This window comes from Mustelus asterias, chromosome 12 (assembly GCF_964213995.1).
Source record: "Mustelus asterias chromosome 12, sMusAst1.hap1.1, whole genome shotgun sequence".
NCBI lineage: Eukaryota > Metazoa > Chordata > Chondrichthyes > Carcharhiniformes > Triakidae > Mustelus > Mustelus asterias.
Window position 1 is genome coordinate 86,489,636 of NC_135812.1, and position 25,145 is coordinate 86,514,780.

A 25,145-nucleotide genomic window follows, 5' to 3' on the forward strand; every position below is an offset into this window, starting at 1 on the left:
AGCACTACTGCTTCACAGCGCAGGGACCTGGGTTCAATTCCCGGCTTGGGTCACTGTGTGGAGTTTGCACGTTCTCCCTGTGTCTGCTCTGGTTGCTCCGGTTTCTTCCCACATTGTGAAAGATGTGCTGGTTAGGTGCATTGACCCGAACAGGCGCCAGACTGTGGCGACTAGGGGAATTTCACAGTAACTTCATTGCAGTGTTAATGTAAGCCTTACTTGTGATTAGTAAATAAACTTTACGTTACAGGCAACAGTAGGTGCAACTCAGTCGGCAGAAAGCAGCAGCACCAGGAACTAGGGAGGTGGACAGACAAGAAGCAGCTAGCGAGTCTTGAACATGTTGGGAAAGGCTGCCACTAATGCTGCTAGATCTTTGGGACTGGGTCCAAAAATCCCTCGATTGGTGGCTGACTATCAGGGGCAGGGCTGCTCGTATTTTCAAACATAGCCTTTCAGAGCCTGGGTCAGTCAGTTGCTCCAAATTTAATTCCCCTGCCACTCCCACAACTACAACAAAGCCACTGATGAAATGAGTGCTAATATTTTAAAAAACACACCTCTGAAAAGACAAGCATCAAAATGGAAGTTTATCTGCCACTGGGATAAATAAATATAGAAATATAATGTACAAAATTGCAGGTAGAACTGTCAGCTTTGACATGCATCTCTTGCTTCAAGCAGTTACACAATATTTATAGCTCAATAAAAGGCCATTTGGCCAAACAGGTGTCAACTCCAATCAAGCCTCTTCGCACCTTCCTTTATTTCATCCCATCAACATATCTTTCTCTTCTTTTCTCTTTCATGTCTATATATCTAATTTCTCTTTAAAATGCATTTATTCCCTCTGAGTCGCAAGGTTCCAGGTTGAAGCCCTACTCCAGGACTTGAGCACAAAAATCAAGGATGACACTCCAGTGCAGTACTGCAGGCGTGCTGCACTGTCTTTCAGATGACATGTTAAGCCAAGGCCCCAACTGCTTGCTTGGGTGCATGTAAAAGATGCCATGGTGCTATTCTGAAAAGGAATAGGGGTGTCCAGGCCAGTATTTATCCCTCAATCGACGTCATAAAAAGTAGATTATCTGGTTAGCATTATTGCTGATTGTGAGAGTTTGCTGTGTGCAAATTGGTTACATTTCAAAAAATACTTCAATAAAAAGTATTTAATTGGCTGTTTTGAGACATTAAGTGCTCATGAAATTGTTACATAAATACACGTCTTTTTTTCCCCCCCTCGATTCACCTCAACTATTTCTTGCAGTAGCAAGGTCGGCACAAGTTCCTAAATTGCTTATTGGACTTACTATGATTTAGTTACTACTAATTATTTTGGCTGTAATGTGTCTGCTCTCTCAAGCCAGGGTGTGAAGTATTGTTAATTCCTGAAATTGATCCGAATAAACCTCATGTACAAAGGAGGTAACTAGACTGTCAAATCAATAAACGATAGTGACCTCTTCTCAACTCCTCTCCTCCAGACACTGCAAATTGTGCTAAAGGCACAATAGCACTTTGCTCCAGTTGTCATTCTCCATTTGTGACTGGACAGTTGGTTCCAGCAAGTTGTTTGATTGCAAAGCACATCACAGTCAAATTAAATTCTCATCAGATGTGCACACACATGAAATTCCAGATGGTAGTGGATTGTGACTAGGAGTATGCAACATGATCAAATTCTCTCCTCTTGAACCTGGGTATGTATTTGCCACTTCAGATAAGTTACCGCTGGCTTGTTTTTATTTCCCCTGCTTGTTTTTAATCAAAGAAACCAAGAGCAGTGAAGTTTTGTCGTAAAACCAAGCAACTTGAACCATGCAAAACCAGGTCATCCCTGGCTTTGATCTGTGGCCCGTATTTAGCTTGTCAATTTCAGCATTTAAGTATCACTTCCACTGACTGCATTCCACTCAGAATGGCACTAAAATCCCCCCTACTTAAAACCTTCGCCACAGACATACTTAAATTAGAACAACGCATCGCGTGAAAGGACTTGAATCTGATTTTCATCTGAAGTGCATTTTCTTCTGAGGGTTTAAATTTCACATACATTACTCTGCAAAAGCACTGCAGATCTACTAGATGTATTGTAGTCTGAATGTTTATCAAATTCACTTAAAGCAATAATCAGTGCATCAAAGGGAGAGAAATAATCAGCCACTTCCAGTGCCTTACTAACAGCTTCTGCATACTGAGTTCACTGCTGACTCATTTTGCAGGGGGCTTGGGAACAAGGAGACCAATAAATGTTTCCGGATTTAACACGTACAGTTTGCTGAATAGTACTTACAATATTTGCGAGGTGAAAAGGAGACAAGGCACTCCATTCAAGGTGGGGCAGAGAGCCAAACGTTAAGAAGCAACCACGATCAGCTTTTGAACAGTTCCTGGCTTCAAAGCCAATAGCCAGGATTTGATGAGGGAAGGCAGAAGGACCCTGCTGCACGGAAATAACTAATTGGAAATGTACAACTGTGTTCGTGACAGAGGCTGGGAATAAAGGCTTTTACTTAAATTGCCCTGTCCACTCCAAGGGAATTCTGCATTGCATTGTCTACGAAGTGTTAAACCAAGCTGTGTCCTTTTAAGATAAACAGAAAAGATCCCATTGTAACATGGGCAGCATGTTGGCAAAGTGGTGAGCACTGCTGCCTCACAGCACCAGGGACCCGGGTTCGATTCCCGGCTTGGGTCACTGTCTGTGTGGAGTCTGCACGTTCTCCCTGTGTCTGCGTGGGTTTCCTCCGGGTGCTCTGGTTTCTTCCCACAGTCTGAAAGACGTGCTGGTTAGGTGCATTGACCATGCTAAAATTCTCCCTCAGTGTACCCGAACAGGTGCCCAAGTGTGGCGATTTTCACAGTAACTTCATTGCAGTGTTAATGTAAGCCTACTCGTGACACTAATAAATCAACTTAAACTTAAGAGGAGGGGGTGGGAGGAGGACAATGATGAGGACACAATCCCAGTGTACATTCTTCCCACAAACTACACGACCATAATCTGATTTAACTGGTCCATCATCTCAAATATTGTCTTTGGAATCCTGCTCAGTGCAAACTGACTGCAATGATTGGCTACATGATTGCACTTTAAAGGCGTTTTGTTAGCTGTGAGATAGATGTTTTTTAATATTCTGAGAATGAAGTAACGGTGCTACACAAATCCTTCCTCTTCCACAGAATCTCCAAGCTTAAAACCCTGCAGCCCAGCAAGCCCACCATGGTTAAAACTTGTGATTAAGCCAGGTCCTAATATTGGGATCAACAGTGGGTGCCAATTCTGTTCGGGCAGCAGCTGGCCAATTAACATACAGGAGGTGCAGACGCCTATCAGCTAAAGTGCATTTCTTCTGCTCTCTGGCAGCAGGCCCCCGCAGTGCTGACAACTTTCCCCATGCCCACCCCTGGCTTTGTGGCTGCTATCCTTGCTACTCCACTCTCCCTGGCATGCCACTCTAACTCTCTTGATGGCTACCAGAGACAGCCAACACTGAACTCACACTTGCTTGTTGCCCCCTTTAACTGAGTGAGTCTCTGAAACACGGTGGATGTTTGTGCACCATTAGTGATATTAAAAAATCCCACAAACCTGCTCTCAATTTGCCAAATAATTGCCTTAATTACCTCCCCAACACATCCATGGGCAATGTCTCCTCACCATGCCAGCTGCCATCAGAAAAACGTGGAAACCATGTTCAGACAGCAGAATTCTGGTCCAAATTTTATGACTCCCCATCCCTATCCCAAAGCCCATTCCTACAGGGCCTGGAAAGTTCCAAGTTTTGATTCCAAGAAAAGCATAACATGCCCGAATACCTATACTCTGAGTTTCTAGAAACATAGTGACGCTTTACACATGCAATTTTCTAAAAAAAATCTGTTATTCACTTGATAGAAATACATATAGCAAGAAAGGTCACCATGAGCATTCTGTCACTTACCACAGCTGCAGCGGTATCCAGGCCCAGGGACCCCCAGCTAAGGATTAAAGTCAGGACCCCACTGATAATCACTCTGGAAAGAAAACGTAAATGTAACGAGTTTCAAATAGAACAAAGCAATCGTTAAGGATTTAACTTTAGATCTAGTTCCCTCAATGTTACAGGACATTAACAACTGAAGCCAGATTCCATGTTTAATGTTGAAGAGAAGTTACTTTACACAGCACAAAATATTATTAACAGGCTTCTGCTGTAGAATCAAAACTTTCAGAATAAAGAATGACCATTGAGCCCTTCACTCCTGTGCTGGCTCATTCTCAAGATATTTCCCCATACACTTAAACATTTAATCCAATTCAGTCGTATAATGTTGATCTACATGTCATGGAACATTTGAAGTGGTAGATATTGTGGATTGGCTGGGTGTTTCCCCAGACAACTTGGTGAATTGTTCATGAGAAGCTGTACTTTGCACGGGGCAGGAATTGAACAAGTTTGATCTTCTGACCTGTTGTCAGTCAGAACAACTGGCTGGGGGGTGGGGGGAACAAAATCTGTGAGCGTTCCTTTCCCTGGCTGCCACATACCTCCCTACAGCTGCTGGAGGTATCCACTGACATTTGGATTTTCTCAAGCTATTACCGAGTTCTGAAAACACAGGAACCCTATTTCCATGAACGAGTTTCCCTACAACCTAAAATCCATTGTTTTACACATACCATGAGTGACGAAGCATGTCACAGGACCACTAATCACCCATAACCAGATTATACTGCACCAAAGATCATATGGTAAATACTACAATATAAAGTTAAAAGTTTATTTATTAGTCACACGTATGCTTACATTAACACTGCAATGAAGTTACTGTGTAAATCCCCTCGTCCCCACACTCCAGCGCCTATTCTGGTACACTGAGGGAGAATTTAGCATGGCCAATCCACCTAACCTGCACATCTTTGGACTGTGGGAGGAAACCGGAGCACCCAGAGGAAACCCACGCAGACACGAGGAGAATGTGCAAACTCCACACAGACCCAAGCTGGGAATCGAACCTGGGTCCCTAGTGCTGTGAGGCAGTAGCGCTAACCACTGTGCCATCAAATGCAATATGCCAAAATGCGACAAAATCATCAGGCCAATGTGGAAGATTAAAACTATATAGATTTGCTTTTAATTGAGATTATAAGTAAAGCAAAAATGCCCAGCAAGTTGTCTATGGTAGAAATTATTGAAAGAAAATAAGGCCACCGAGAAATCTAAGTATCTTCTTTAAGATGTATTTATTAAGCTGGATTTGGAAGAAACAGACTTCTGGTGGTTTCCCAAGATAGTGGGTGCATATGGGTACTGCAAATTGCTGCCCTTTGCACAAAGCCCACTTGTTCATTAGGCTGAACTGAAATGGAAATGAAGGTCAGCAGCTAGGTTATTTGTGTTAAATGAAGCCTGGACGTGTACCCAGGGAATTAAATTATCAGACTTCCATTAATCTGCATTTGTTATAGTTCAATAACTGGATTCAATGTGGTCTCAAATTCTGCTTCTAAACGCTTCCAAAGTGACAACTGGCATTGACCGGAGATTACAGAATTATATTTGAATCACAGTCAAATAGTTCAATGCATAGAAAATAGGAAAATACTATGGATACATTTTAAAAGTCCCAATCTGGTCTCAATTTCATGACAAAAGTTCTGATTCTTAACTGAAAATTCTGTCATCTTTACCCTCTCCCACTCAAATCTTAACTTTCTCTTGGACAGGGCCTGTTTAAGTGATACCTTTGATGATTCAGAAAACTAGCTTTCAAAAGAACTCTTGTACAGTATTAGACACGTGCTTTTAACTCCATGTTAGAGAGACTGACAGCATGAATCAAGACCATTGCATTTCAACTGGCTTTTCCCAGATAAAACTGCTCCGAGGCTTCCTTTGATGAAATCAGATATTACAGCCGTTTGAAATTGGAAAAATTGCAACCTATTATCTGCAATAAAATCAAATGAATCTCAAGTCAATTATTCATATATTGACACAGCAAAGTATTTGATTCAACTTCCAATTATTGCCCAGTGGTGGGTAAAACCGGAAGGCAACACGAACAACAGTTATGAAAGATATATTAGGATGATAATCATTATCTGTCAGATTATCCGAGGACAATCCTTCCTCTCGCCCACACACACAAAATAGTCATGCCACGGCAGAGTCAAAAACATAATTTAGTGAATCGTCAGTTCTGTTCGGAACGTGAAGGAATAATAATTTTCAGACAGATTGGAAAGATGCAGCATTATTTTTAAAACAACATCAGAGTAGAGTTCCTTTTGCTTTATTTTTGCAAATAGTAATGATTCGCTAAAAATAAGCAGCATGGCTAGGTTTAGAAAATTCTGGTTAAAACCTCCCATTCTTGTTTGTCACCCCAAGGCATTGGTACCCGAGAACATGTTCACTGTATACTAATACATGTGACAATGATAAATCAAATCAAAATGTTCTTATTATTTATATTTTCTGAAGTGAGTAGAGGAAGACAAAATTCTCCAGAATTTCTCAGGTGTTGTAACAAAACCTCTGTAATTCCCACACTCTTAGCAGTTGCATAGAATACAGCACATCTCCATGGCGAACAGCAGCTGAACGTCACTTATGTACAAAATAAAAACTCTATTGTTGAAACATTTGTATAGTGTTGGCTAGTGAAATTGTGTCGCAAAGCACAGCGCCACAGCAGCAGGGCACGGAGGCTTAGTCCCACTGCCCACCTCACAATGCCACTAAGCTCACAAATCCAGCTGGCCTGTTTGTCATGCACTTAAGGAGCTTTTATTTCGAGCTGTAATAAACTCCAGCCCGGAGAGCAGCAGGTTACCAACCTCCTGGTGGCACTCTCCCCTTCCATTTAATTTTTCATCAAGCTTCATATATATACTGACTGGCACCATGGAGATACATTTTCTGTGCACATTCACAGGTCCCCGTTTTCATCTCAGCATGTATTTCACGCTAGTAACAATATTATGTTATTCATATCAGGCTGCAAGATGTACTGAACCAGCTCCAAAATTCAGAAGGCCAGGAGTAGGGAGTGGGTCTATTGACAGTTCACAAGACCCCTCAGAAAGAAATCAGGAGGTCAGTCTTTAACCATCTCCAAGCAGACTGGGAGAGAACGGCATTTTCCATTAGCTGAGCTTATCGTAATGCGAAAGCATCTTTAGTGGCCTGTCAGAAGCACAGTGGTTAGCACTGCTGCCTCTCAGCGCCAGGGACCCGGGTTCAATTCCCGGCTTGGGTCACTGTCTGTGTGGAGTTTGCACATTTTCCCCGTGTCTGCGTGGGTTTCCTCCGGGTGCTCAGGTTTCTTCCCACAGTCTGAAAGACGTGCTGGTTAGGTGCATTGACCCTAACAGGTGCCGGAATGTGGCGGTTAGGGGAATTTCTCAGTAACTTTATGCAGTGTCAATGTAAGCCTTACTTGCAACTAATAAATAAACTTTTTTTACTTTAAACTTTAAAAAGATCTAAACCTGGACTCCTAATTCGCCCTGTAGGCCACAGAATGCATTTAGGTCCAGTGACATGGAAGGAAACAGGATGGTAAAAATCACGCTGTCCAATAAATTGCATTTTCTTTTAAATGATGAATAAGCAATATAACTCAGAATCTGAAAGCTTTACACAATAATCTTTTTAAATGTGTTGAACAGCATGAGGCTGCTGTCGCAATCAAGTGCTGCTTCCCAAGTGAAATGGTGAAACTCCATTAGCCAGCTGAACCTCTTCACACAAGACTGCATTTTCTATGTTTTGTATTGTCAGTAATGGAGTGCTATTTTAAAACTGTTTCGCAACAGTTACAACTTATAATTAAATTTGATGCTGGTTTCACCATACATACAACTACCCAATTTCATACAAATACATTGGATATACAGCATAAAAACGTGCTATTCTGTCTAACCAGTCCATGTCAGTGTTTATGCTTCACCTGAGCCACCCTTCCATCTTTCCTGATAGACCTAAAATCGCAACCTTCTATTCCTTTATCCCTCAAATACATCTTGGTAAATGTATCTATACTTTTCTCTTTAACAATTTACTGACTTCCACAGTCTCACCATTGTCTGTGAAGAGGTTTCTTCCCAATTCCCTACTGAATTTTCTTGGTGACTTGGCTATCAGTTATTATGCTTTTCCCCGCAGAAGGAAACATTCTCATTGCATCCTCCCTGTTAACATCTGTCATAGTTTTAAAGGTCTCTATTAGGTCGTCCCTCAGCATTGATCCTTGTGTGGAACACCACTTCCCACCTCCTGTCACTCTGAATAACCGTTCTTTATCCCTACCCCTCTGCTTTCAGTCTTGAAGCCAGCCAGCATTCTATTCTGCCACTTGTGCCTCAATTCCACTGCATTCTCTGACCTTATTCATTGGTCAATTATATACAAACACATGAAACAGGAGTAGACCATTTGGCCCATCGAGGCTGTTCCGCGATTCAATAAGATCGCAGCTGATCTGTTTGAGTTTCAAATTCCACATTCCCATTTACCCCTGATAAGCCTCAATTCCCTTTCCTAATAAGAAGAATCCATCTACCCCACCTTAAAAATATTCAATGACCCTGCCTCCACCAGCTTCTGAGGCAGAGAGTTCTAAAGTTGCACAACCCTCAGAGAAAGAAATTCTCCTCATCTCTGTCCTAAAAGGGTGACTCCTAATTTTAAAACAGTGCCCCCTAGTTCTGGATTCACCCATAAGAGGTGACACCCCTTCCACATCCACCTTGTCAAGACAGTTTAGGATATAGAAACAGAAAAACTACAGCACAAACAGGCCCTTCAGCCCCACAAGTTGTGCCGAAGATATCTCTACCTTCTAGGCCTACCTATAACCCTCCATCCTATTAAGTCCCATGTACTCATCCAGGAGTCTCTTAAAAGTCCCTATTGAGTTTGCCTCCACCACCACTGACGGCAGCCAATTCCACTTGCCCACCACCCTCTGTGTGAAAAACTTCCCCCTAACATTTCTCCTGTACCTACCCCCCAGCACCTTAAACCTGTGTCCTCTCGTAGCAGCCATTTCCACCCTGGGAAAAAGCCTCTGAGAGTCCACCCGATCTATGCCTCTCAACATCTTATATATCTCTATTAGGTCTCCTCTCATCCTACGTCTCTCCAAGGAGAAAAGACCGAGCTCCCTCAGCCTATCCTCATGAGGCATGCCACTCAATCCAGGCAACCTCCTTGTAAATCTCCTCTGCACCCTTTCACTAATTTCCACATCCTTCCTGTAATGAGGCGACCAGAACTGAGCACAGTACTCCAAGTGGGGTCTGACGAGGGTCTTATATAGCTGCACCATTATCCCCGGACTCCGAAACTCAATCCCTCGATTGATAAAGGCCAGCACACCATACGCTTTCTTAACCACCTCCTCCACCTGCAGGGCCGATTTTAGAGTCCTATGGACCCGGACCCCAAGGTCCTTCTGATCCTCTACCATACTAAGAGTCTTTCCCTTTATATTGTACTCCTTCATCCCATTTGACCTGCCAAAATGGACCACGACGCATTTATCTGGGTTGAAGTCCATCTGCCACTTCTCCGCCCAGTCTTGCATCCTATCTTACATAGTTCAATCAAGCCATCTCTCACTGTTCTAAACCCCAGTGGAAACAAGCCCAATCTGTCCAACCTTTCCTCATAAGACAATCCGCTAACAATTTTGTAAACCTTCTCTGAACCATCTCCAATGCATTCACCTCCTTTCTTAAATAAGGTGACCAAAATAAAATCTTTGTGATTTTTATAAATGACCTGGATGAGGAAGTGGAAGGATGGGTTGGCAAGTTTGCTGATGACACAAAGGTTGGAGGTGTTGTGGATAGTGTAGAGGGATGTCAGCAGTTGCAACGAGACATAGATAAGATGCAAGACTGGGCGGGGAAGTGGCAGATGGACTTCAACCCAGATAAGTGTGTGGTGGTTCATTTTGGCAGGTCGAATAGGATGAAAGAATATAATATTAAGGGTAAGATACTTGGCAGTATGGAAGATCAGAAGGATCTTGGGGTCCGGGTTCATAGGACGCTCAAAGCAGCGTTGCAGGTAGAGGCTGTGGTTAAGAAGGTGTATGGAATACTGGCCTTCATCAATAGAGGAATTGAGTTTAGAAATCGGGAGATAATGCTGCAGCTGTATAGGACCCTGGTCAGACCCCACCTGGAGAACTGTACCCAGTTCTGGTCGCCTCATTACAGAAAGGATGTGGAAGCCATAGAAAGAGTGCAGAGGAGATTTACAAGGACGTTGCCTGGGTTAGGTGGCATGCCTTATGAGGATAGGTTGAGAGAGTTAGGTCTTTTCTCCTTGGAGAGGCGAAGGATGAGAGGTGACCTGATAGAGGTGTATAAGATGTTGAGAGGTGTTGATAGAGTGGATTCTCAGAGGCTTTTACCCAGGGCTGAAATGGTTGCCACAAGAGGCCACAGGTTTAGGGTGCTGAGGAGTAAGTGTAGAGATGTTAGGGGTAAGTTTTTCACTCAGAGGGTGGTGGGTGCGTGGAATCGGCTGCCGGTAGTGGTGGTGGATTCGATAGGGTCTTGTAAGAGACTTTTGGATAAGTTCATGGAAGTTAGTAAGATAGGTTATAGGTAAGCCTAATGGGTAGGGACATGTTTGGCGCAACTTGTGAGCCGAAGGGCCTGTTTGTGCTGTAGCTTTTCTATGTTCTAAAACTGCACACAGTATTCAAGATGTGATCTCATCAATACCCTGTATTAACTGAAGCATAACTTTTATTGAACTTTAATTGAACTTTCATGTTCAATTCCTCTCGTAATAAAGGATAGCATTCAATTAGCCACCTTAATAACTTGCTGCACCTGCAGACTAACTATTATGATTCAAATAACTGTGGGTCTACTAGTTGCACACATACGGTTATGGGTCACCTTATCAAAGGTCTATTGAAAAAATAAAATACATCTACTGTATTACCATTGTCTACTCTCTCTGTTGTCCTCAAAAAATTGAAGAAGGTTGGTCAAGCAAGACGCTCATTTTTGAAACCTATTCAATCTATTCATTATTTATTTTCCATATGCTCTTCTATTTGCTCCTTTGGTAAGGATTCTATTACTTAGGGCGGCAGCACAGTGGTTAGCACTGCTGCTTCACAGCTCCAGGGTCCTGGGTTCGATTCCCAGCTCGGGTCACTGTCTGTGTGGAGTTTGCACATTCTCCTCGTGTCTGCGTGGGTTTCCTCCGGGTGCTCCGGTTTCCTCCCACAGTCCAAAGATGTGCAGGTTAGGTTGATTGGCCAGGTTAAAAAATTGCCCCTTAGAGTCCTGAGATGCGTAGGTTAGAGGGATTAGCAGGTAAATATGTGGGGGTAGGGCCTGGGTGGGATTGTGGTCGGTGCAGACTCGATGGGCCAAATGGCCTCCTTCTGCACTGTTGGGTTTCTATGATTTCTATGATTTCTCCTGCCACTTATGTTAAGCTGTCTCTTCCCTGAGCATATTCTGTCCCTCTTCTTCAGTAAAGGAAGTACATTAGCCATCCTCCAGTCTAGAACCTTCTTAGCAAATTGATATGTGTCATGATGATTTATTTGATTCTTAATTTAAATAATAGTTAACAATAAATTGTGACTCAACTTTACTGCCCAGCACTTTAACCTGAAAAACAATTTACTCACCATTGGGTTTTTATGTCCGTTGGAACTGATAAATATTAATGACAAACTATATATTTTTTTTTTAAATGGAGGATTTAGAGCAGGATAATGGGGCTGACTGGATTGCTTTACAGAGAGCTGGCATGCACTCAATGGGCCAAATGGCCTCTCTCTGTGCCGTAAATGGCTACGATGACATGAATCACCATCAAATGATGAAGTGTATCCCAGGACATTGTGGGAGGCTAGGGAGGAAATTGTGGGTCCCCTAGCTGAGATATTTGATTCATCGATAGTCACGGGTGAGGTGCCTGAAGATTGGAGAGTGGCAAACGTTGTGCCTTTGTTTAAAAAGGGCTGCAGGGAAAAGCCTGGGAACTACAGGCCAGTGAGCCTCACATCTGTGGTGGGTAAATTGTTGGAAGGTATTTTGAGAGACAGGATCAACAGGCATTTAGAGACGCAAGGACTGATTAGGGACAGTCAGCATGGCTTTGTGAGTGGAAAATCATGTCTCACAAATTTGATTGAGTTTTTTGAAGGGGTAACCAAGAAGGTGGATGAGGGCAGTGCAGTTGATGTTGTCTACAAGGACTTTACCAAGGCCTCTGGCAAGGTACTGCATGGTAGGTTGTTGCATAAGGTTAAATCTCACGGGATCCAGGGTGAGGTATCTAAATGGATACAAAATTGGCTTCTAGACAGAATAAGAAGTCTCACAACACCAGGTTAAAGTCCAACAGATTTATTTGGTAGCAAATACCATAAGCTTTCGGAGCACTGCTCCTTCGTCAGATGGAGTGGAAATGTGCTCTCAAACAGTGCACAGACACGGAAATCAAGTTACAGAACACTAACTAGAATGCAAATCTCTACAGCCAGCCAGGTCTTAAAGGTACAGACAATGTGGGTGGAGGGAGCATTCAACACAGGTTAAAGAGATGTGTATTGTCTCCAGACAGAACAGCTAGTGAGATTCTGCAAGACCAGGGGCAAGCTGTGGGGGTTACTGATAATGTGACATAAATCCAACATCCCGGTTTAGGCCGTCCTCATGTGTGCGGAACTTGGCTATCAGTTTCTGCTCAGCGACTCTGCGCTGTCGTGTGTCTTGACAGAAGCCAGAGGGTGGTTGTAGAAAATTGTTTTTCAAACTGGAGGCCTGTGACCAGCGGTGTGCCTCAGGGATCAGTGCTGGGTCCACTGTTATTTCTCATTTATATTAATGATTTGGATGAGAATATAGGGGGTATGGTTAGTAAGTTTGCAGATGACACTAAGATTGGTGGCATAGTGGACAGTGAAGAAAGTTATCTCCAATTGCAACGGGATCTTGATCAACTGGGCCAGTGGGCTGACGAATAGCAGATGGAGTTTAATTTAGACAAATGCGAGGTGATGCATTTTGGTAGATTGAACCAGGGCAGGACTTACTCAGTTAATGGTCGGGCGTTGGTGAGAGTTACAAAACAAAGAGATCTAGGGGTACATGTTCATAGCTCCTTGAAAGTGGAGTCACAGGAGGACAGAGTGGTGAAGAATGCATTCAGCATGCTTGGTTTCATCGGTCAAAACATTGAATACAGGAGTTGGGACGTCTTGTTGAAGTTGTACAAGACATTGGTAAGGCCACACTTGGAATACTGTATGCAACCTACCAATGCTTGGTAGGTTGTTGCCTCCTATTATAGAAAGGATATTATTAAACTAGAAAGAGTGCAGAAAAGATTTACTAGGATGCTACGGGACTTGATGGATTGAGTTATAAGGAGAGGCTGGATAGACAGGGACTTTTTTCTCTGGAGCGTAGGAGGCTGAGGGGTGATCTTATAGAGGTCTATAAAATAATGAGGGGCACAGATCAGTGAGATAGTGAATATCTTTTCCCAAAGGTAGGGGAGTCTAAAACTAGAGGGCATAGGTTTAAGATGAGAGGGGAGAGATACAAAAGTGTCCAGAGGGGCAATTTTGTCACACAGAGGGTGGTGAGTGTCTGGAACAAGCTGCTGGAGGTAGTAGTAGAGGTGGGTACAATTTTATCTTTTAAAAAGCATTTAGTTAGTTACATGGGTACGATGGGTATAGAGGGATATGGGCCAAATGCAGGCAATTGGGATTAGCTTAGGGGTTTTAAAAAAAAGGGCGGCATGGACAGGTTGGACCGAAGGTCCTGTTTCCATGCTGTAAACCTCTATGACTCTATAAATGATAACGGATTATTTGCAATGATTGCATTTGACCTGTTTCAACTGATCTGGAACTTCTCAATCTGGAAAACTCAACTAGGACGTGAAAAGAATGATGTGGAGATTCCGGCGTTGGACTGGGGTAAACACAGTAAGAAGTTTAACAACACCAGGTTAAAGTCCAACAGGTTTATTTGGTAGCAAAAGCCACAAGCTTTCGGAGCCTTAAGGCAAGAACGGGCTTAAGGCTCCGAAAGCTTGTGGCTTTTGCTACCAAATAAACCTGTTGGACTTTAACCTGGTGTTGTTAAACTTCTTACATGAGAAGACGACAAGGGGGTGAGCAGAAAGGGGAGAGGTTTCATTCTGCACAACACTCGTTATAGTTTAGTCAAAGTTAATCAGTGTATTTGAATAATTATACACTATTCTCTATCAGGCAAACAGAGGAGTACAGATTTGCTCTCAAGAAAACTATCATAAACAGCTCACCACCACCTTATCAAGGGCAATTAGGAATGAGCAATAAATGCTAGCCTAGTCAGCGATGCCCACATCCCAGGAATGAATAATGAAACAAAAAATAATTTCAGAGCACAATTTTAGCTAAATTCTCACATTGCCAATATTTTCAAATGAAATATTGGAAACATAAAATAGACTGTAAATGTTTAAATTCGTCAAAGTGATTATATACTGCAGCATACACCAAAGCTTTCCTGTTCCATCAATTATTAACTAAAACATTGGTAATTAGATTTTATAGCAGCTGCAATTGGTCAGAGGTCAGGACAGAAAATCGATAGCTACTACTCAGGCTGAGTAAAGCGAGACTGCTTTTCCAAGCCACTCCCATGAATGAATTCAAACTTTATTTCTGAACTTGCCAAATGTCAGGAAATTTGTAACCAATCTTTCAGTTTCATTACAGGGTGGGCACAAGGGAAGGGGGAACCAATTCACTCACAAGCACAAGTGTTGAGGATCTAACTAAAGCTGCACCAATATGAACATGGCTCCGAGTAGCTCTGTCTGGCAGTGGATTGGAGAATTAGCACCACAATTACGACTGTCCTTTTCAATGAAGTGGTGATGCCGGCGTTGGACTGGGGTGGGTACAGTAAGAACTGAGAAATAAAAAGGGGGAAATCACTTTGATAGGGTTGTACTATAGACCCCCAAATAGTCAGCGGGAAATTGAGGAGCAAATATGTAAGGAGGTTACAGATAGCTCCAAGAAAAATAGGGTGGTAATAGTAGGGGATTTTAACTTTCCCAATATTGACTGGGACAGCCATAGTATTAGAGGGTTGGATGGAGAGAAATTTGTTGAGTGTATTCAGGAAGAATTTCTCATTCAGTATATGGATGGCCCGACTAGAGAGGGGGTAAAACTTGACCTCCTCTTGGGAAGAGCCGTGGGGTTATGCTGCAACTGTACAGGACCTTGGTGAGACCACATTTGGAATATTGTGTGCAGTTCTGGTCACCTCACTATAAGAAGGATGTGGAAGCGCTGGAAAGAGTGCAGAGGAGATTTACCAGGATGCTGCCTGGTTTGGAGGGTAGGTCTTATGAGGAAAGGTTGAGGGAGCTAGGGCTGTTCTCTCTGGAGCGGAGGAGGCTGAGGGGAGACTTAATAGAGGTTTATAAAATGATGAAGGGGATAGATAGAGTGAACGTTCAAAGACTATTTCCTCGGGTGGATGGAGCTATTACAAGGGGGCATAACTATAGGGTTCGTGGTGGGAGATACAGGAAGGATATCAGAGGTAGGTTCTTTACGCAGAGAGTGGTTGGGGTGTGGAATGGACTGGCTGCAGTGATAGTGGAGTCAGATACTTTAGGAACATTTAAGCGGTTATTGGATAGGCACATGGAGCACACCAGGATGATAGGGAGTGGGATAGCTTGATCTTGGTTTCAGATAAAGCTCGGCACAACATCGTGGGCCGAAGGGCCTGTTCTGTGCTGTACTGTTCTATGTTCTATGAAATAAGGAAGGGCAGGTGACAGAAGTATTAGTGAGGGATTACTTTGGGACCAGTGACCACAATTCCATTAGTTTTAAGATAGCTATGGAGAATGATAGGTCTGGCCCAAAAGCTAAAATTCTAAATTGGGACAAGGCCAACTTTGATGGTTTCAGGCAGGAACTTTCAAAAGTTAATTGGGGGGAGTCTGTTGGCAGGCAAAGGGACATCTGGTAAGTGGGAGGCTTTCAAAAATGTATTAACCAGGGTTCAGGGTAAGCACATTCCTCTTAGAGTGAAGGGCAAGGCTGGTAGAAGTAGGGAATCCTGGATGACTCGGGATATTGAGGCCCTGGTCAAGAAGAAAAAGGAGGTACATGATATGCATAGGCAGCTGGGATCAAGTGGATCCCTTGAAGAGTATAGAGGATGTAAGAGTAGAGTTAAGAAAGAAATCAGGAGGGCAAAAAGGGGACACAAGATTTGGCGGGATAAGGCAAAGGAAAACCCAAAGAGATTCTACAAATACATAAAGGGCAAAAGAGTAACTAAGGAGAGAGTAGGTCCTCTTAAGGATCAACAAGGTCATCTATGTGCGGATCCACAAGAGATGGGTGAGATCCTACCTGAATATTTCTCATCAGTATTTACTGTTGAGAAAGGCATAGATGTTAGGGAACTTGGGGAAATAAATAGTGATGTCTTGAGGAGTGTACATATAACAGAGAAGGAGGTGCTGGAAGTCTTAAAGAGCATCAAGGTAGATAAATCCCCGGGACCTAATGAAGTTATCCCAGGAGGTTGTGGGAGGCTAGGGAGGAAATTGCTGGTCCCCTAGCAGAGATATTTGAATCATCAACAGGTGAGGTGCCTAAAGATTGGAGGGTGGCAAATGTTGTGCCTTTGTTTAAAAAGGGCTGCAGGGAAAAGCCTGGGAACTACAGGCCGGTGAGCCTCACATCTGTAGTGGGTAAGTTGTTAGAAGGTATTCTGAGAGACAGGATCTACAGGCATTTAGAGACGCAAGGACTGATTAGGGACAGTCAGCATGACTTTGAGAGTGGAAAATCATGTCTCACAAATTTGATTGAGTTTTTTGAAGGAGTAACCAAGTCGTCGATGAGGGCAGTTCAGTTGATGTTGTCTACATGCACTTTGGCAAGGCCTTTGACAAGGTACCGCATGGTAGCTTGTTGCATAAGGTTAAATCTCACGGGATCCAGGGTGAGGTAGTCAAATGGATACAAAATTGGCTTGATGACAGAAGACAGAGGATGGTTCTAGAGGATTGTTTTCCAAACTGGAGGCCTGTGCCTCAGCGATCAGTGTTGGGTCCACTGTTATTTGTCATTTATATTAATGATTTGGATGAGAATTTAGGAGGCATGGTTAGTAACTTTGCAGATGACACCATGATAGTGGATAGTGAAGAAGGTTATCTAGGATAGCAACGGGATCTTGTTCAATTGGGCCAGTGGGCTGACAAATGGCAGATGGAGTTTAATTTAGATAAATGCAAGCTGATGCATTTTGGTAAATCGAACCAGGGCAGGATTTACTCAGTTAATGGTAGGGCGTTGGGGAGAGTTATAGAACAAAGAGATCTAGGGGTACAGGTTCGTAGCTCCTTTAAAGCGGAGTCAGTCACAGGTGGACAAAGTGGTGAAGAAGACATTCAGCATGTTTGGTTTCATTGGTCAGAACATTGAAAACAGGAGTTGGGACATCTTGTTGAAGTTGTACAAGACATTGGTAAGGCCACATTTGGAATTCTGTAAAAAAAGATGCAAAAAAGATTTACTAGGATGCTACCTGGACTTGATGGTTCAAGTTATAAGAAGAGGTTGGATAGACTAGGACATTTTTCCTCTGGAACGTAGGAGACTGAGGGGTGATCTCATATAAAATAATAAAGGGCACAGATTAGCGAGATAGTCAATATCTTTTTTCAAAGGTAGGGAGTCTAAAACTAGAGGGCATAGCTTTAAGGTGAGAGTGGAACATAGAACATAGAACATTACAGCGCAGAACAGGCCCTTCGGCCCACGATGTTGCACCGACCAGTTAAAAAAAAAACTGTGACCCCCCAACCTAAACCAATTTCTTTTCGTCCATGAACCTATCTACGGATCTCTTAAACGCCCCCAAACTAGGCGCATTTACAACTGATGCTGGCAGGGCATTCCAATCCCTCACCACCCTCTGGGTAAAGAACCTACCCCTGACATCGGTTCTATAACTACCCCCCCTCAATTTAAAGCCATGCCCCCTCGTGCTGGATTTCTCCATCAGAGGAAAAAGGCTATCACTATCCACCCTATCTAAACCTCTAATCATCTTATATGTTTCAATAAGATCCCCTCTTAGCCGCCGCCTTTCCAGCGAAAACAATCCCAAATCCCTCAGCCTCTCCTCATAGGATCTCCCCTCCATACCAGGCAACATCCTGGTAAACCTCCTCTGCACCCTCTCCAAAGCCTCCACATCCTTCCTGTAATGTGGGGACCAGAACTGCACACAGTACTCCAAGTGCGGCCGCACCAGAGTTGTGTACAGTTGCAACATAACGCTACGACTCCTAAATTCAATCCCCCTACCAATAAACGCCAAGACACCATATGCCTTCTTAACAACCTTATCTACTTGATTCCCAACTTTCAGGGATCTATGCACACATAGACCTAGATCCCTCTGCTCCTCCACACTATTCAAAGTCCTCCCGTTAGCCCTATACTCAACACATCTGTTATTCCTACCAAAGTGAATTACCTCACACTTCTCCGCATTAAACTCCATCCGCCACCTCTCGGCCCAACTTTGCAACCTGTCTAAGTCTTCCTGCAAACTACGACACCCTTCCTCACTGTCTACCACACCACCGACTTTGGTGTCATCAGCAAATTTGCTAATCCACCCAACTATACCCTCATCCAGATCATTAATAAATATTACAAACAGCAGTGGCCCCAAAACAGATCCCTGAGGTACACCACTTGTAACCGCACTCCATGATGAATATTTACTATCAACCACCACCCTCTGTTTCCTATCCGCTAGCCAATTCCTGATCCAATTTCCTAGATCACCCCCAATCCCATACATCTGCATTTTCTGCAGAAGCCTACCATGGTGAACCTTATCAAATGCCTTACTAAAATCCATATATACCACGTCCACTGCCTTGCCCCCATCCACCTCCTTGGTCACTTTCTCAAAAAACTCAATAAGGTTAGTAAGGCACGACCTACCTGCCACAAAACCATGCTGACTATCACCTATCAATTCATTACTCTCCAAATAACTATAAATCCTATCCCTTATAATTTTTTCCAACATCTTGCCGACAACAGAAGTGAGACTCACCGGTCTATAATTCCCGGGGAAGTCTCTGTTCCCCTTCTTAAACAATGGGACAACATTCGCTAACCTCCAATCTTCTGGTACTATACCAGAGGCCAACGACGACCTGAAGATCAGAGCCAGAGGCTCTGCAATCACTTCTCTTGCCTCCCAGAGAATCCTTGGATAAATCCCATCCGGACCAGGGGATTTATCTATTTTCAGACCCTCCAGAATATCCTGCACATCCTCCTTATCAACTGTAATACTGTCTATTCTACTCCCCTGCAACCCAGTGTCCTCCTCAGCTATATTCATGTCCCCTTGCGTGAACACCGAAGAGAAATATTGGTTCAATGCTTCACCAATCTCCTCCGGTTCCACACATAACTTCCCTCTGCCATCTATAACTGGCCCTAAACTTGCCCTAACCAACCTTCTGTTCTTGACATACCTATAGAACGCCTTAGGATTCTCTTTAACCCTATCCGCCAAAGTCTTCTCATGTCCCCTTTTAGCCCTTCTAAGCTCGCTCTTCAACTCCCTCTTAGCCAATCTAAAGCTTTCTAGTGCACTACCCGAGTGCTCACGTCTCATCCGAACATAAGCCTCCTTTTTCTTTTTAACCAACAAAGAAACTTTTTTGGTGCACCACGGTTCCCTAGCCCTACCAATTCCTCCTTGCCTGACAGGGACATACCTATCACAGACTCGCAGTAGCTGCTCCTTGAAAAAACTCCACATGTCGGACGTTCCCAGTCCCTGTAATCTCCTAGTCCAACCTATGTTTCCTAATTCTCTCCTAATAGCCTCATAATTACCCTTCCCCCAGCTAAAACCACTGGCCCGAGGTTCATGCCTATCCCTTTCCATCACTAAGGTGAACGTAACCGAATTGTGGTCACTATCACCAAAATGCACACCAACTTCCAAGTCTAGCACCTGGTCTGGCTCATTTCCCAGCACCAGATCCAATATAGCCTCACCTCTAGTTGGCCTGTCTACATACTGAGTCAAAAAACCTTCCTGCACGCTTTGAACAAAAACTGACCCCTCTAACGAGCTAGAGCTATAACAATTCCAGTCAATATTAGTCAAGTTAAAATCCCCCATAACAATTGCCCTATTACTTTCACTCCTAAGCAGGATTGACTCCGCAATCCTTTCCTCAACCTCTCTAGAACTTTTAGGAGGTCTATAAAAGACTCCCAACAGGGTGACCTCTCCTCTCCTATTTCTAATCTCCGCCCATACTACCTCAACAGATAAGTCCTCATCAAACCTCCTCTCTGACACTGTGATACAATCTCTGACCAATAATGCTACCCCTCCCCCTCTTCTACCTCCTTCCCTACTTCGACTAAAACATTTGAACCCCGGGACCTGCAGCATCCATTCCTGCCCCTGCTCTATCCATGTCTCTGAAATAGCCACAACATCGAAGTCCCAGGTACTGATCCACGCTGCAAGTTCACCCACTTTATTGCGAATACTCCTGGCATTGAAGTATACACATTTCAAACCCTGCTCCACCCCACCTCTGCAATGCCGTGCATTGCAGTCCCCATCCATGCATCCATGCAGTGGAGAGGTACAAAAGGATCCAGAGGGGCAATTTTTTCACACACAGGGTGGTGAGTGTCTGGAACAAGCTGCCAGAGGTAGTAGTAGAGGCGGGTAGAATTTTATCTTAAAAAGTGTTTAGACAGTTACATGGGTAAGATGGCTATAGAGGGATATGGACCAAACGCGGGCAATTGGGACTAGCTTCATGGTTAAAAAAAAAAGGGTGGCATGGACAAGTTGGGCCGAAGGGCCTGTTTCCATGCTGTAAACCTCTATGACTCTAAGAAGTCTCTCAACACCAGGTTAAAGTCCGACACGTTTATTTGGAATCACAAGCTTTCAGAGCGTTGCTCCTTCATCAGGGAGTCAAGGGGTAGGTTCACAAACACGGCATATATAGACAAAGACACAATTGCAAGATATCTTGCAATCATGCAATTGTGTCTCTGTCTATATACGCCCTGTTTATGAACCCATCTCTCCGCTCACCTGATGAACGAGCAGTGCTCCGAAAGCTCGTGATTCCAAATAAACTTGTTGGGACTTTAACCTGGTGTTGTGAGACTTCTTACTCTTTTCAATGAAGGTAAAGAGATAAGATCAGCATTTTCCCCAGCATGTTCACAAAGTAAATCAAACTTATTTTGAAATAAGAAACTCTTTCAAAGAGGACATGCTCAAACCAGGATAACCTGTGATTTTGTCCCCTGCTTAGTTGACCATCTTTCTATTTCCACCATTTTCTGCTTTCATTTCAGATTTCCAGCAAACATCAAAGTTGATCCTGGCTGGGGACAAAGTCCCAAACAAAAACAAGTTTCAATCTGCATGGCATAGCTGACTGCATAATGCGGTTTACAGCAGGTTACATTTCCAGAAAATCACTCGTCATATCATTTCCAAGAAAAACCATCACTGTCAACATTAAAGTGAAAGGTACTTCAAAATACTTTGGTCCTTAAATAACACTAAAGTTAATGATAACTGGTACAACAGGTAACAGGAAATGAAAGGGTGCTTCCAACATGTAGCCTTGTTCCTTGGAAGGGCATTTTGGACACGTGCTCCACACCATTTACCATAAAAAAACATTCTGTTTGTATCACAGCTTGATACGGCTCCTGCTCTGACCGAGATCTCAAGAAACTACAAAAAATCATGAACGCAAACCAGCCTCCCATCCATTGACACTGTCTACACTTCCCGCGCTTCGGAAAAGCAGCCTTCATAATCAAAGACCTCATGTACCCAGACATACTTTCTTCCACCTTCTTCCGTCGGGAAAAAGATACAAACGTCTAGGCCACGTACCAACCTACTCAAGAACAGCTTCATAGTTCATAGAATCCCCACAGTGCAGAAAGAGGCCATTTGGCCCATCGAGTCTGCACCGACCACAATCCCACCCAGGCCCTACTCCCACATCCCTACACATTTATCCGCTAATCCCTCTAACCTAAGGGGCAATTTTAGCATGGCCAATCAACCTAACCCGCATATCTTTGGACTGTGGGAGGAAACCGGAGCACCCGGAGGAAACCCACGCAGACACAAGGAGAATGTGCAAACTCCACACAGACAGTGACCCAAGCCGGGAATCGAACCCAGGTCCCTGGAGCTGTGAAGCAGCACTGCTAACCACTGTGCTACCGTGCCACCCCTGCTGCCGTCAGGCTTTTGAATGGACCTACCTCGTATCAAGCTGATCTTTCTCTACACCCTAGCTACGGCTGTAACACGACATTCTGCACCCTCTCCTTTCCTTCTCTATGAACAGTATGCTTTGTCTGTATAGCGTGCAAGAAACAATACTTTTCACTGTATACTAATACATGTGACAATAACATATCAAATCAAAATTAATCATCACATTAGTTTCTAGCCTCAGCCTTTTGGCGTCAGGTCAAGCCCAAGATGGGGTGCAATGCATTATCTTGTCAGCTTGGATCTTATTCGTCTCCCTTGTGGGGACCTTGAATTGGATTCAATTGGAATTTGAATTTGGTTTTTGGAGCAAGCAAGGAATGTATTTAGATTTGCCCAGTCCATTCTGAGCATTGGCTTTGTAACTTTAAGGATGAAGTAAACAATTTTAAAAATTGGTTCCTAGTATTTCTACAATCTTTCTCTTTTCATCTCTCAGGGAACAGGCATGTGGTTATCATGCAAAAACGTATTTATGTCATTCCACGGGTTAGAAAGTCAAGTGGCATAGTGGGCATTATCCCTGCCTCTAAGCCGCTGGCTCCAGGTTTGAGTTTCACCCGGGACCTGACGACCATATGTTCATAATGTGGCCAAAAGAGGTCGAGTGGCGACAGACCAGCAATCTGTTCCAGGAAATTTGAGCTATGTATGTGCCTTCTCTGCCTTGTGTGCCTGTAGGCACTGGAAGAGATTGTGATGATCATTTCATGGGCTAATTAGAGAAAGAAAATTCCAACACAAATTACTTAATGCAATCTTTCACCTTGGCCAATGGATTTCATTTTTAAAAGTTTAGATCCTTTTAGCCCAATCTGAGCAATTTAATGAATTTTCCTCATTCTGCACGCTTTCGAAATAAAACTTTTAAAATTAGCTCTCATGAATGAAAGGTTTTTTTTATTCATTCGTGGCCAGCAGTTATTGCCCATCTCTAGTTGCCCGTGGAGGACAGTTGAGAGTCAACCATGTTACTGTGGATCTGGAGTCACATGTAGGCCAGACTGGGTAAAGATGGCAGATTTCCTTCCCTAAAGGACATTAGTGAACCAGATGGGTCTTTCCGACAATTGACAATGATTTTGTGGTCATCAGGAGATTCTTAATTCCAGATTTGTGTTGAATTGAATTCAAATTCCACCATTTGCCATGGTGGGATTCAAACCTGGGTCCCCAGAACATTAGCTGAGTTTCTGGATTAATAGTCTCGCGATAATATCACTCGGCTATTGCCTCCCCAAAGGGGAGGTAAACCTGGTGAAAAGTGGTATAGGATTAAATGCCCATGAAACTGACATTTGACTGGTCAATTACATGCCCCACTATCCCAATTAAAATGGTTAATTCAGCAATGTCTAGAATTCAAACCCAACACTTTGCTCTGATCAGGCGAAGCATTTTTTTTGAAGATGTAACATGTAAAATAGTTCAGCAAAAAAACCAGACGTGTTAATGTATCTATCTTGACTGTTCCTAACCGAACAAATAAATATACAAATTAGGAGCACGAGTAGGCCATTCAGCATCTCAAGCGTGCTCCACCATTCAATAAGATCATGGCTGATCTAACAGTGGCCTCAACTCAACATTCCACCTACACCCAATAACCTTTGACTCCCTTGTTAGTTAAAAGTCTACCTATCTCTCCTGCCTCCACTGCTCTCTGGGGAAGAGAGTTCCAAAGACTCTCAATCCTCAGAAAATACTTCTTCACATCTCCATCTTGGTATCAATTCTTAACTCAGCTTTTTGGCTAAGGTCAAACCTAAGATGGGGTGCAATGTCTTATCTTGTCAGCTTGGACCTTGTCTCTCTTATGGGGATCATGAATTGTATTCAATTTGAATTTGATTTTTGGAGCAAGCAAGAAATGGATTTGCCCAGTCCACTCTGAGCACTCGCTTTGTAACTTAAAGGATGGAGTAAAAGGTTTTTTAAAAATCTCCATCTTAAATGGGAGGTGCTTTATTTTTAAACTATGGCCCCTAGTTCTAGTCTCACCCACAAGGAGAAACATCCTATCAGCATCCGCCCTGCTAAGGTTATCAAAGGTCACCACTACCTAGAGATGCCCAGTAAAGTTGACTCAGAGTGCAAGTGTGTGAAAAGGGAAGCTGAAGTTGAGGCCCTGACAAGAAAGTATCAGTATTAGTGTGTGCGAAGCCAGACGTCTTTTTAATCTATAAAAATTACCTTTCAAAAAAAATGTGGTTCCTTCATATGCATTGCTCTGGAGGTTATGCATTCTATAATAATGGATATGATACTTACATTGTGAGAAGCCACCTGGATCGTTTGGCCAGACCCAGGAACGCCACCAGACAAATAACCAAATCAATAACAAGGAGCAGAAGATACGATAGCCATCTGGAATGAGAGATACGGTGAGAAAGTTAAATACCAAGTTAAAACGCAATAATTAAAAATGTGAGACAGCAACAGTCTTTCAAAGTTTTAGAAATGATTGGTGGGGCAATGGTATGTTACAGATCACTTGGCATTCCAGCTGCTGTGGCAACAAGTTCCTTTACATCCATGTTATAGTCTGGAGCTAGGGATAGTGATGGTGGAGGCTTCAATTTCTTTCCGTCACATGGCTGACCAAGAATCTCTTACTCTTACCATCTACCATTGGCATGTGTTGGGAGGATTTGCAGGCCGATTATCAACCTATATGGCCGCGTTATGAATGTACCTCCCTTGGCCATCATCTTGGGGTGGGACTCAAACCCCAAGC

At 43.3% G+C, this 25,145-nt stretch overlaps 1 protein-coding gene across 1 annotated transcript in view; it reads right to left on the bottom strand.

Moving 5' to 3' along the window:
- The window catches only part of ttyh2 (tweety family member 2), a 134,974-nt gene that overhangs the window by 30,548 nt on the left and 79,281 nt on the right, over positions 1-25,145 (bottom strand). The window contains exons 5-6 of the mRNA XM_078225547.1: positions 24,680-24,775; positions 3,945-4,017 (exon numbers count right to left, since the gene is read on the bottom strand). Coding sequence (XP_078081673.1) covers positions 3,945-4,017; positions 24,680-24,775 — 169 coding nt within the window. The remainder of the gene's footprint in view (positions 1-3,944; positions 4,018-24,679; positions 24,776-25,145) is intronic.